Source organism: Jatropha curcas, chromosome 9 (genome assembly GCF_041381405.1).
Source record: "Jatropha curcas cultivar XTBG-Jc1 chromosome 9, XTBG_Jcur_1.0, whole genome shotgun sequence".
Taxonomy (NCBI): domain Eukaryota; kingdom Viridiplantae; phylum Streptophyta; class Magnoliopsida; order Malpighiales; family Euphorbiaceae; genus Jatropha; species Jatropha curcas.
This window is the reverse complement of record NC_143159.1, coordinates 984,019-996,272: the sequence shown is the minus strand read 5'-3', so window position 1 is coordinate 996,272 and position 12,254 is coordinate 984,019. Positions and strand designations below refer to the sequence as shown.

General features: G+C 37.0%; 3 protein-coding genes across 5 annotated transcripts; 2 read left to right on the top strand and 1 right to left on the bottom strand.

Annotated features, from left to right (window-relative positions):
• Nucleotides 1–243: 243 nt before the first annotated feature.
• LOC149493413 (GDSL esterase/lipase) lies at nt 244–3,103 on the top strand. Of its 3 annotated transcripts, none has more exons than XM_089725579.1 (3): nt 244–463; nt 1,387–1,845; nt 2,222–3,103. In XM_089725579.1, the coding sequence occupies exons 1-3, from the start codon at nt 362–364 to the stop codon at nt 2,912–2,914; spliced, it is 1,254 nt and encodes a 417-aa protein (XP_089581705.1). In that variant the 5' UTR covers nt 244–361; the 3' UTR covers nt 2,915–3,103. The 3 variants fall into 3 exon arrangements, with proteins under 3 accessions (XP_089581705.1, XP_089581706.1, XP_089581707.1); XM_089725580.1 differs by having other exon boundaries at nt 307–463; nt 1,332–1,845; XM_089725581.1 differs by having other exon boundaries at nt 309–463; nt 1,254–1,845.
• Nucleotides 3,104–3,484: 381 nt separating this feature from the next.
• On the top strand, nt 3,485–7,509 carry LOC105635306 (SKP1-like protein 1B). Its single transcript, XM_089725582.1, has 2 exons — nt 3,485–3,903; nt 7,141–7,509. Exons 1-2 carry the CDS (start codon nt 3,604–3,606, stop codon nt 7,312–7,314), a joined length of 474 nt encoding a protein of 157 aa, XP_089581708.1. The 5' UTR covers nt 3,485–3,603; the 3' UTR covers nt 7,315–7,509.
• Nucleotides 7,510–7,817: 308 nt separating this feature from the next.
• LOC105635305 (CO(2)-response secreted protease) lies at nt 7,818–11,075 on the bottom strand. The gene is made up of 8 exons (XM_020679817.3): nt 10,672–11,075; nt 10,226–10,579; nt 9,601–10,120; nt 9,356–9,456; nt 9,017–9,259; nt 8,829–8,943; nt 8,493–8,703; nt 7,818–8,412 (listed from the first exon to the last, which is right to left on the bottom strand). The coding sequence occupies exons 1-8, from the start codon at nt 10,833–10,835 to the stop codon at nt 7,850–7,852; spliced, it is 2,271 nt and encodes a 756-aa protein (XP_020535476.1). The 5' UTR covers nt 10,836–11,075; the 3' UTR covers nt 7,818–7,849.
• Between the last annotated feature and the right edge of the window lie 1,179 nt (nt 11,076–12,254).

The window sequence follows — 12,254 nt, the reverse complement described above, 5'->3', positions numbered from 1 at the left end:
GGGAATTCAAAAGTCCTCCACCCATAATTAATAATTATTATAGACTAAACGGAAAAAGTTTTGCTCGTGCTTTAATCCTTTTATCTAGTTATAGGGCTGGGCTTTTGTATATGGCTTCCGTTTCAGATAAAATAAAAGTTGTATACCATTTAGGCCCACAAATTGATTGTAGTGTAGCTCAAGGGACAAGGCCCAATAAACTTTACTGCGATTCAGATCCAACAACACAGAGAAGTGACAGCTCTCAGCAGTACGGGAACTCCTTTTCCGAGTCGATCAATTCTTGTCAATCAATCTTGCCTTGCCGCTCCCGCTTTTCAAATCCAGGGCTCCGTTAGGGTTTTTCATTTACTCCTCTGTAATGGAGTTAGTGGTAAACAAAATCAAAGAACTTGCTAAATCAAGCCAAGAATTCGTTGACGGTTTCCTTCATCGGTGCGACAAATCGGCTCGTCGAAATCCGGTACTTAGTAATTTCCTCCACTTGTTTTGCACTCTTCTTTACGGAATTTAGCATCTACTGTTTTGCTCTCTGTTATGTGTGATTTTTGTGCCATTTCTTCTCTTTGCTCTAGTTAATTTGATTGCTTGGATTAGTTTGTAGAGTTATCGATCTCGTTAAAATAGTAAGCAGTGAGTAGAGTCAAAATCGCTGCATTGTTATTCTTTTTTTTAAGATAATTTTTGGACGTTTGTTGGTATTTAGTTTATCATTTTGTTTATTTACTTGATGCAATCCTGCGCTCTTCCTTCGTTAGCGAGAACTAGAGTGCGTCAATCAGTAATGCCGCTGATCCAATTTGCGTCTTCAGTGTCATTTAAACTGGGAAGGTTCAAGAAAATGGCTTGGCATGACTCTAGCCATCTTAAGAGAGTCTTGCATTGCATTGTGAAACAGTTGTACCTGTTTGTATGATATATAGTAGCTTATTTTGCATGTCCTCTACCATTTTTTCATATGGATAGTTAATTTGCTTTTGTTTAAGGGAAAATAGTTGACATTTTGCTTTAGTTAATTTGCTTTTGTTTAAGGGAAAATAGTTGACATTTTGCTTGTTGCTATTGTAGGCTACTTGGAACATATTATATATTACTTTATTTAAGTAATATTGGAATTCACATGATAGCTTTTGTGGTTATGATGTCTTATCTTCTTGTACTAAACACTCATGCATGAACATTATGTGCGATGGTTAGAGCAGGAATCCTTGAATAGCTCATTTATCTAAGAACTTGCATCTGTTTATGTGCAGTTTTAACATATTGGGCAGGCATTCATCTTATGTCATCTGTTGTTGCAATTTGCATTGACCAATTTTCTGGTTCCATAGGTAACAACAAGCTGAATGATGGAACTTTACATTGTTCCCATTATATTGTTTTCAGATTGAGATCCTCAAACGGTTGCAACGAGAATCATTTTCAGATCTAATGAAACTTAGAGACAGGCAAGACAAATTTGAGCGGATGCTTTCCTTCTATAAAACATCCAAGGCAAGTCCATTCCAGGAATCCAGTACCCATGTGAGGGGTGAAGTTGATGCCCTGGGAGCAATATTACTGTTGGGAAATGATGATCAACAGCATTACGATGCTCTTGATAGAGCAGGAATTAAAACTGGAATTAGATCTAGGTTCACTTTTGAAACAACTATCCGGGTGAAAGATATGCTTCTAGCAGAGCTTGTTGCAAGCACAAGAGATGGTGATGAAGTTTCAGGGAGTGCACTTTCTCTGGCAAAGGTATCATATGTGGCAAATGTTAGCGACTGGTTTTCTGCAATTGCAATACCAATTGGAGCTCAATCCAGAGATATTGAAATCACTAAAAATTCTTCTGACCAGGTATACTGCAATTCTTTGTAATTTTTCTTCCTGTCCCCATTGTAGTTTGCTATTATTTTCATTAAATTGAGAGTAAAACAGATTTCCTGATCCAAATTTCTATATGATGAAATAGTTTTTCTTTGAGCATCAACTTTTTTATTTTGTTCCTGCATTTGATTGGTTGTTGCTGGGTTCATGCTTCTTTTGAGTGCCAAACTGATGTTTAAACTTGACCTTCTGGCAGCTTTTATTCTCTTTTTCATGTTTAGATTCCTTCAGTAGGGAGATCAGTATAATTGATTATATCATGGACTGTGCTATTTCCGAACAGCTAGTGATTCCATTTTTAATTTCTGTGGCAAATTAATCCGGATTTTTCTTTTTGTTCCAACAGAGAAAGGGCCTGACTGATCTTTCATCTTTTGGACCGCCTCTTTTGTATCAGCATAACGGTAGTACCATTGGCTTGACAGTGAGAAAATCAAATGTGATTGCTTCAATGGCTCAGTCTGTTTCAGGACTGGGATTGCAGCCATTTTCTGATGGAATAAGTCAATGCTTCAGCACATTTGGTCAAATTGCCTTTCAATTCCCAAGAGGAATAAAATTCTCACTTCTGGGTCTCCACCAAGTGCCAAAATCATCCAGTCACCATACCAAGCTTGGATCCCTCATCATTCCACTGGCCAAACATCGCAGAGCTCCTGAGGCCCCATTTGAAGCATCTGCTCCGTTGATGGAAACAGACATCCTTCAAATGGTCTCAACTGGATCTATTGCTATGAAGCTGGAGACAGAACTTGATGAGAACACCAAAATTGGGGGTTGGATTGAAATGAAAAATTCAAATCCGAAGCAGTTACAATGGGCTGTCAATATGTTTGATGATTCTGAAAATGAATCTGGATGGGGTATGTGTGTGAGCGGAATAACTGAGGGCTCCGGCAACCGGGCCCATTTACAGGCCGAATCCTACCTAAAATTAAATTTTGGTACGAAATTCAGCTTAAAACCAGGCATTACATATGCAGTGGATGGTGATGCCAGAATATTTGCCCTAATGCTTCGTTCGAACTGGTCCTTCTGATTGATATGCCCAACTGCTCATCCCTCGTTTTTTTTCTCCCTATGATGTAGGGCAGTCTGGTTATTGAAATGTGCCCATAAAAAATTGTTTCCAAATATTAGCCACATCTGAATATGATACTCTTATTCTTTATACTTTGTAGGAAATATTATATTATATTATTTGGCAGGACTTGTTGCTTAGAGAAAATTTAATTATTTCATTCTTTCGAAATATAAAAAAGGTTTTAAAACAGGCCTGTTAATGTTTAAATGCTACCTTAAAGTTGTTGCTAAATAACGGCCTTATCAGAACACGGCCTTCATAGAAAGTGCCCGAAGTCCACAGTTCCTTCTGGGGGCCTTTAGAGCAGTGTTGGGCCGCTATTACGGTTGGAGAGTGCTTTAAACTGAAGTCATTGGACGGTGGTGTCCAATGGTTAAAAATGTAAATCAAAAATCAGAAGAATATAAAAATACTACTCCATTAAAATAACTGCCGTTTTGCACGTGCAAACTAGCATGCTGGATCGCTTTCCAAGCAAAAAATCTCCACCACGGATACGCATTAGTTAGGTGTTAGGGTTGTCATAATATTATATTTCTCTCTCATACGATAAAATTCACCCCCCTCTTCTGTTCGGGGTCAGAGGTTATCTCGACGAACAACAGCCAGTCGCTCACTCAGAAGTATTCAATTAAGAAGCATCAATGTCTACGGGCAGGAAAATCACTTTGAAAAGCGCCGACGGGGAGACCTTCGAGGTAGACGAGGCTGTGGCTCTTGAATCGCAGACGATTAAACACATGATAGAGGACGACTGCGCCGATAATGGAATCCCTCTGCCCAATGTCACCAGCAAGATCCTATCTAAGGTAATTGAGTACTGTAAGAAGCATGTGGAGACCCCTAAGTCCGACGATCGCCCCTCTTCTGCCGACGAAGAACTTAAGACCTGGGACGCGGACTTTGTCAAAGTTGATCAGGCTACCCTCTTTGATCTAATCTTGGTTCGTTTTCTGCTTTTCTCCTAATTTAATTAATACTTCTCGATTGATCGTGCTGTCTGAGGTTTGAATTTTATTCGGTGATTGCTTTTAGGGTTTTGGGTCCTAAATTTGTTCTATTCTCTTTCTCCCGTTTTGTTTGGGTTTTGCAGCTGATTGTCGCTAGGGCTTTTAGTTTTGCAGTTTATTTTGGGAATATTGCTGGGAAGTGTTGGAGAGAGAATGAAACTTGGTGATGCAGGGGAAAGATGTAGGCTGTCAGTTTTCAACAAGTAAGCTAGAATAGGGTTGATCCTAGGTGGAACGGTAATCAGTAATTAGGTTTATAACCTTTGAATTAAAATTATGTGAAAAATAAGATAGTTTACAATACTACTAGTGCTGTCTATTTACAGTGATAAATCCTAACTAGACTAGGAATCCTAATTAAAGAAAGAATTAAAACTCTATCCTAATCAAATAATGAAACGGAAAACTAATGCAAATTTGAAATAAAACAGTAAATTAAATAAAATCCTAGTTGTGCTAGGAATCCAATTAGTACTAGGATTGCTCCTACATCATTCTCCCCGGGTTTGAAAAAGACTCGGCTCCGACGAGTAAACCTTAAAGATCCTTTTGAAGAATGCAGCAAATCAGCCTTTATCTTGCCAAAACATGAATTTGAATCGTATTGGTTTTTCAGTTCTTCAAAACCAGTAATTTGAGTGCTCAAAATTGACAAAATTAGTGATCTTCTCAAGGCCTGATGATCAGAAAAAACCACAAACTCACGATAAGCTAAGTAATGCTGCCAATTTCGAATAGCTCGTACCAAGGCATAGAACTTTAGATCATAAGTTGAGTAACGCTTCTTAGCTTCAGACAACTTCTCGCTAAAAAATTCAAGAGGTCTGCCCTCTTGGCTAAGAACAGCTCCAATCCCTTCATGTGAAGCATCACATTTGACAATAAATAATTTCTCTAAATCTGGAAGTGCAAGAACAGGTGCTTTAGTCATCAAAAACTTGATTCTTTCTAATGCCTTTTGTGCAGAATTTGTCCACTCAAACTTTTCTTCTTTTATAGATTCTTTTATAGATTCAATTATAGGACTCATAATTGAACTGAAATTTTGGATAAATTTCCTATAGAAAGAGGCCAAACCATGAAAGTTTTTGACTTCTTTGATGGATTGCGGTGCTGGCCATTCGGTAATTGCACGAACCTTTTCGGGATCTGGTTTTAATTCTTCAATAGGCACAATGTATCCCAGGAATACCACTTTTGGTTGCAGGAAATTGCATTTTTTTCAGGTTTATGTGCAGTTGCTCTTGATGAAGTACTTCTAACACTTGTCGCAAGTGTTTTAAATGATCTTCCTTGGTGCGGCTATGTCATAGAAATATACCTCAACGAAAGAATTCAAGAAAGGTTTGAGTACATCTGTCATGACTCTCATGAATGTGCTTGGTGCATTAGAAAGGCCAAATGGCATTACTAACCATTCAAATAACCAATCCGGTGTCTTAAAAGCTGTTTTCCATTCATCATCGTGTCTCATTCTAATTTGGTGATATCCACTTTTCAAGTCAATTTTGGAAAACACTTTAGAACCCGCTAGTTGATCAAGCATATCCTCCAATCATGGTATCGGAAAGCAATAGTTGATTGTAATCTTATTTATAGCATGACTATCCACACACATTCTCCAAGAACCGTCTTTCTTTGGAGTTAATAAGGCTTGCCAGGCACATAGACTTTTACTTTCACGCACTAGACCTTTTTCCAATAATTCCTTAACCTGTCTCTCTATTTCAGCCTGCTATAAAGGAGTCATTCAGTATGCAAGCAGATTTGGTCAAGCTGCTTATGGCACCAAATCAATAGTATGTTGGATGCTTCTTAACGGTGGCAAGCTTTTTGGTACATCTTCACTAATCAACTCCTTGAATTGCTGCAATAATCGATGAATCTCAAAGGAATATTCAACTGATTTTTCAACCTGGTCAGCTCTTATCAGTTTGCTCACTAAGGCATACGTGACTCCCACCTCACTATGCGCAGCTGCAAATTCTTTAACACTTACAAGCCCATTTAATTTACTAGTTGCAGCTTCTTTATTTGCTATTTGCCTTTGTTTCTTCCTTGAGAGGATGCAAAGTGTACTTCTTGTTGTCCTTGTAGAACGAATAAGTATTGGGCCTTGTGGTCCATATCATGATCATACAACCGAGGTCGTCCCACTAGAATATGCCCAACATCCATTGGTACTACATCACATAGTGGTTCATCTGCCAAATCATCTCCCATTGTGAATTGCACTAAGCACTGAGATTTTACTGGTATCTCGTGCCCTTTCTTCAACCAACCTACTTTGTATGGATGAGGATGTTTTGTTTTAGGAAGCTTTGATTTATCTACAGCCTCCTTTGATATTATATTTTCCATACTTCCTCCATCAATGATTAAATTACACACTTTGCCTTCACAAATAACACGTGTACGGAAAATGCTACGCCTCCTCCCATTGTCTGCTTGCTGATGAAATCTAATGAAATGTCATGTCAGCGCAATGAGGATTTTGTGCATTTTACCTCTATTGTAAAGATAGCAAAATGCTATTGCTAGATATTCTGTTTTCAATATTTGTTCGCTGTCCACGCATTTGATTGCCTCTTGATGAAAGGATGAAATGGCCCATTGCTTGCTGCTCCACCCATCTTTTCCCTCTTAAATTTTTGATTTTTTAACGGGAAATGAGATGATTGTGTTATGATTTTCTTTCTTCTATGGACTCTTTGCCAAGTGGTTGAGGGAAGAGAAGAAGGATTAGGAAGCGGAGATTAGTGCTGGCTGCATCATTGTTCCTTGCAGTGTTCAGTAGAATCTATTAGACACTATATACATGAAGCAGTAGTTTATCAATTATTCTGGCTGTGCAAGTTGGTTGAGAAGTCCATACTCCAGACTCTGTAGGCAGCGACATTATTTTTAGGATACACATTTCTGATACTTTGTCCAATTCTTGGAAATGAAATGCATAGTAGGAGAATTAGATCTGAAGAAAGATGCATCCCTGATCCTAGAAGTGAGGTAATAGTATAAATGGTAACCTTGCTCTGTTATGGCTGTCTGCTTGAATTAGTTTAACTTGTGTCACTCTTGATATATGCATTGCTGTATTATTTTAACCACCTCTTGATACACCATGGGAGGGAGAGGGATCATATTGACTTGGAATTTTTTGTCTTTTGTTAGGCTGCCAATTATCTGAACATCAAGAGTTTACTGGATCTCACTTGTCAGACAGTGGCTGACATGATCAAGGGCAAAACTCCAGAGGAGATACGCAAAACGTTCAACATCAAGAATGATTTCACACCAGAGGAAGAAGAGGAAGTTCGGAGAGAGAACCAGTGGGCCTTCGAGTGAAAAGACCATGAAAAATTGTATCTTTATTCCTAGTTACCTTCTTGTGTTAGACCTGGGTGTTTAGGGATTACTTGTTTTGCAAGCACTTGTCTTCTTATTTGCTCCATTCCGTACCTGAACCTATCGGGAAACTCTAATATTTGTTCCAAACCCTTTGTTATGTCAATATGGTTATTGCTGTTCTTTCAATATAAATTTGTGCTTTAAATTATCTAATAGGAAGCTATTTCCCATGCGAAGGGAAAGGCTTATCCCCTGGGAGCCGGATTTCCTAGTTACGGTGTGATTTTACCATCCTTCTAAAAAAAAACAAAAAAAGAGCTGGTTTAATCTTTTAATTTAAACTTATCATTATTATTAATAAAACAAATAATCAAAACAGATTGAACAAAGAAATGCAAAATGGTTAACATCCTTATAAAATGATGGATTCATGCAGCATCATTTATTAAATCAATATATTTATTTTCATCTGTAGTGCATTAACTTCGGGGGCATATTACTTTATCATATCAAAATTATTTTTTGTCACTTATTATTGATTTGTAGAGCTCATAACAATTGGAGTTCGTACGTTAAATTTTCCATTGCTCCATGTAATGTCCCCAAACACATTTTCCAAAGTTGAAGTTGCATTGAAAAGTAAATGGTAACTCAGTCTCTGTCCATTCTTTGTAAATTGCAAGCGAACTGGAGAGACTCTAGCGATTATTCCTGCTGGCAATGTGATGATTGGATGATATGTTGTATCTCCATCTCCACCAACATTTGTAACAGTTCTAGTTATATTCAGAACCTTGTTTACCTTTAAGCTGGAAACTGCAATGGATGGATAGTTGATGGTGGAAATTAGATCAGAGATTGAATCCTTGGGGCAACTAAAGCCGTCTGGAAGAGTTTTTGAGATGAGTTTTATTTCGGTTGTATCGTATCCATAATAACAAAGAAAGTTTAAGTAGTCAGTTGTTGTCGTTTCATAAACTAGCCCAGGTTGCATTGGTCCATTTTTGCTTATTTCTCCTGCCCCATAATCATAAGCTGTGGCTATGGAACCTGAATCTGTTGTTATGGGGGCCTTGGCATTGTTCCTCTGAGATGCTGGAGGCCAGGAGGAGGAGAATAAGAAAGAAGTTATGCAAATGAATTTTACAATTTAAATTCAGTTCTTAATTCTTAACCTGTGGTCATAATGGCTGATTTGATCGCAGAGGGGCTCCATTTGGGATTCTGGGATTTTACAGATGCAGCGAGTCCAGAAACATGCGGACATGCCATGGAAGTTCCTGAGAGCGCATTGAATAGTGGTGGTTCTTTGCCTTTAAGAGCTATTTGTGTGTCATTGCCAATCCAAGCTGCAATTATTTCTACTCCTGGTGCTGCAATGTCAGGCTGCAGAGCAATTAAAAAACAAGGCAACAATTTATTTGTGCTTGCACTCTTAGGTTAGATTTTTCTAAGAAAATTTTCAAATCAGATGGTGAGAAATTAAAAAAAATAAAAAAATAAAAAATTGCCTTGAGGATGTTCCTTGAGATGGCTGAAGGACCTCTAGATGAGAAGTATGCAACAGTCGGCGCTGGCTTATAATTTATGACTGTGGTGGTCGGTAAGATAGTTGCAACTGGATTTCTGTGGAAGTTTTGAAATTTGTCAACCATAAGTTGCTTATCTAAATATGTAAAAGAATAGTCTTTTTGCTTACCGAGTTGAGTTTATGTATGACTCGATTTCAGCAGCATCCCTTGAATTTATAACAGTCATTGGAAATTCCTTGTAATTAAATGCAACCGCCCTTGTCTTGTCATCAGCCAAAACCAGACCAATTCCTTCCAAGCTCTGCACTTCCTGCTTCATCTCATCACCTGGGAATTCAAAATCATCGTTATAACAGAATACGATCTTTCCTTTGATCATCTCCTTCTTCATGGACCCTGATCTGCAGTTTCTGGAAGCAATACATGTTTTCGATAAAAACTTCAGTCCCGGAATTTTCAAGCCACTATAGATATGCTCATTTTGGACAGCATATTGCAATGCATACCTTGCATCCATTTCAGTTGCAACATCTGTCTTGGCTGACTTTCCATATATCAAAGGGTGCACTGGAGATTTTCCAATATCAGCAAAATTTATGCCTTCACCCTGAAGCAGAATGACAAAACTCCCCATTTTTCAATTTAAACATATTTTCATAAATCTATATGATTAAAATTTGTATAGTGCTTACGGTAGCTTTCTATCAAAGTTCAAATTATAGATAAATTCACCTGTAAAAAATATCATTACCTTGATCACTTTGTTTCCACCCAACACAACATCTGACTCAAAATCTCTGTCAATGGTAGTGGCAGCGACAGTCAAAATCCAAGGTGCATCATTCACAACTGTTCCTGAAGTAGGTCCATCATTTCCTGCAGAGCAGACTACAGTGATCCCATTCTCAACAGCGTGGAATGCTCCGATGGCGATTGTATCCTTATTTAAATCAGAAACAAATCCTGATGGAGTACCAAGTGATATTGATAGTACATCAACACCATCTGCAATTGCATCATCAAATGCTGCTAATATGTTGCTGCCATAGCATCCATTCTCTGAACATACCCTATACACAGCAATCCGCGACATAGGAGAGCCGCCTTTAGCTGTCCCTTCAGCTAGGCCATAGTAAGATGCATTTGACACAACAGCTCCTGCTGCTGTAGCAGCTACATGAGTGCCATGTCCAATCGCATCTCTAGGAGTTTGATAAATTTCATCTTCATCATCTTCAGGACTATCATAAAATCTTGCTCCAATTATTTTCCTGTACATAATCAAAGCCTTGTGATTATATATAAAACAAACAAACAAACAAACAAACAAAAGGTTTAATAATTCATAATCAACTTAGAAGAACAAATTGAATTACTTGTTACAATTGGATGATTTGAAGTTGTAACCTTTAACACAGGTTCCCTTCCAGTGAGATGGAATAGGACCCATATCTTTGTCATTAAAACTCTCTGATTCAGGCCAAATACCTGTATCTATTATCCCAACAATGGTGTCCGATCCATGAGACATTGAGCTAGAGTCTATTTCAATATCAGTTTGATATTTCAAGAAATCCCATGATCGAGTAGTATGAAGTTGCAACACAGGATCAGGAAAAACAGACACAACTCCTGGTCTTTTAGCAATTGATTGCACCTCTGCTTCTGATAAACGAGCTGCAAAACCTGAGAATCCATTTCTGTAGCTACGTACTAGAGAATTCTTTTTCCTGACACGAATCATCAATTCATTTAGTACACAAAATTAAAAGGAAAAACATATAATATTAACAATTTCCAATATATATAAATATATAATTACCGTGTTAAGATGGAGCTGAGAAGCTGGACATAGTCATTCTCTACGTAACCATTGGCGGCTCCCATGTAAACAATATAAACCCCATCGTTCTGATTTGCGATTGCTGTTGTTTCTATCAGAAAAGATAAAGGAAAGAGAAGGAAGAAAATGAAAAGACCTTTCATGGGTTTGATTAAGTTATTGAGAATGATTGATAAAGATATATATTATCTGAAGCTAAACTAGAGGCATTTATAATTGCAAAAATGGTGGATATTGGCGTGACATAATTGAACACTCGTCAATCTGATGCTTATCGATATCCACATATAGTGCGCCATTGCTCATCTCTCGCCATTACCAGGTTTTAATTATGGTGGCATAGTAGTGAAGTGGAGATGGTAAAAGACAGAAAGATTTTCCTTTACTCGATCGATTTTGCTTCCTTATATAAGTAAAATTTTTTTAAATGCCTAAGCCAAAATCTTAGGAAACAAATTGAGTAATTGAACTGCTCATCCGTTCATGCCGTTTAGATGGCTGGCTTTCGTACAAGAACTAACTCTTCTTTCTCGTTTTGCCTTTCCTGCAAGAAAGAAAGGAAAGCAATGCACGTTTTTCAGATTGAAAATATGTTTAGAAGTGAATTTCTGTTATAATTTCCATTCTAGTATTTGGGAAAAAGAAATGAAATACTAAGACCGACTCAGACGTGACAATGAATTTGAGTCTCACATGTGATACAAATTATTAATACCTCAAATCACAAGTTTAATTTTTAAAAATATAATTACTGAGAAGGCTAAAAATCATTATGTTGGAAGAGAAATTTTACTTTATGATACTAGAAGGGAGCTTAGGAGATGATGCACAGTTGCATATATACATGCTCCTTTTGAGAGAGAGAGAGAGAGACAGAGAGAGAATTATTACACTTCTAAATTTTACTTTTCATCTCTTTTCAAAAGAAAAAAAAGAAAAAAAGAAAAGAGTTTACTTTTTCATCATTTACAATGTTGAAGTTCACAATAGACAAGCTGTGTGATGATTAAGTTTTACGAGTGTGTTCCATTATGGGCAAATTGCAAATTCAATCTGATGCCCACCATTTTTTGGCTCCTAAAACTATATATATATATATATATTTTAATTATACGTTGGTCATTATTGACTTGTCATTTTATGAATTCATTTCCATTAATTAAGAATCCCAATAAGTGCGTGGGTTAACTAATTAATCCAATTCAAAAACTGAAATAATGTCACTTAACTGTTGAATCATGAACTGATTCAAATAGTTGAATATAGACATCATATATTTATGTTAACAAAAGAAAAGAAAAGAAAATGCAGGCATCGATTGGATGCACAGAAAATATGGATTATGTTTTTTTTTTTTTATTTATATATATTATCTCAATAAAACACTATAATATAATTGTCTGTGACCAGCACGATAAGCATTTCATCACAACTCATAATTAAGCAGTATTTGGAAAATCATACATTATTGTCCTATTGGGCCATTATCAATTATTTCTCAAATATAATAATAATAATAATAATAATGGTAGACAAAAATACCAACTCAACTGTCTGCAAGA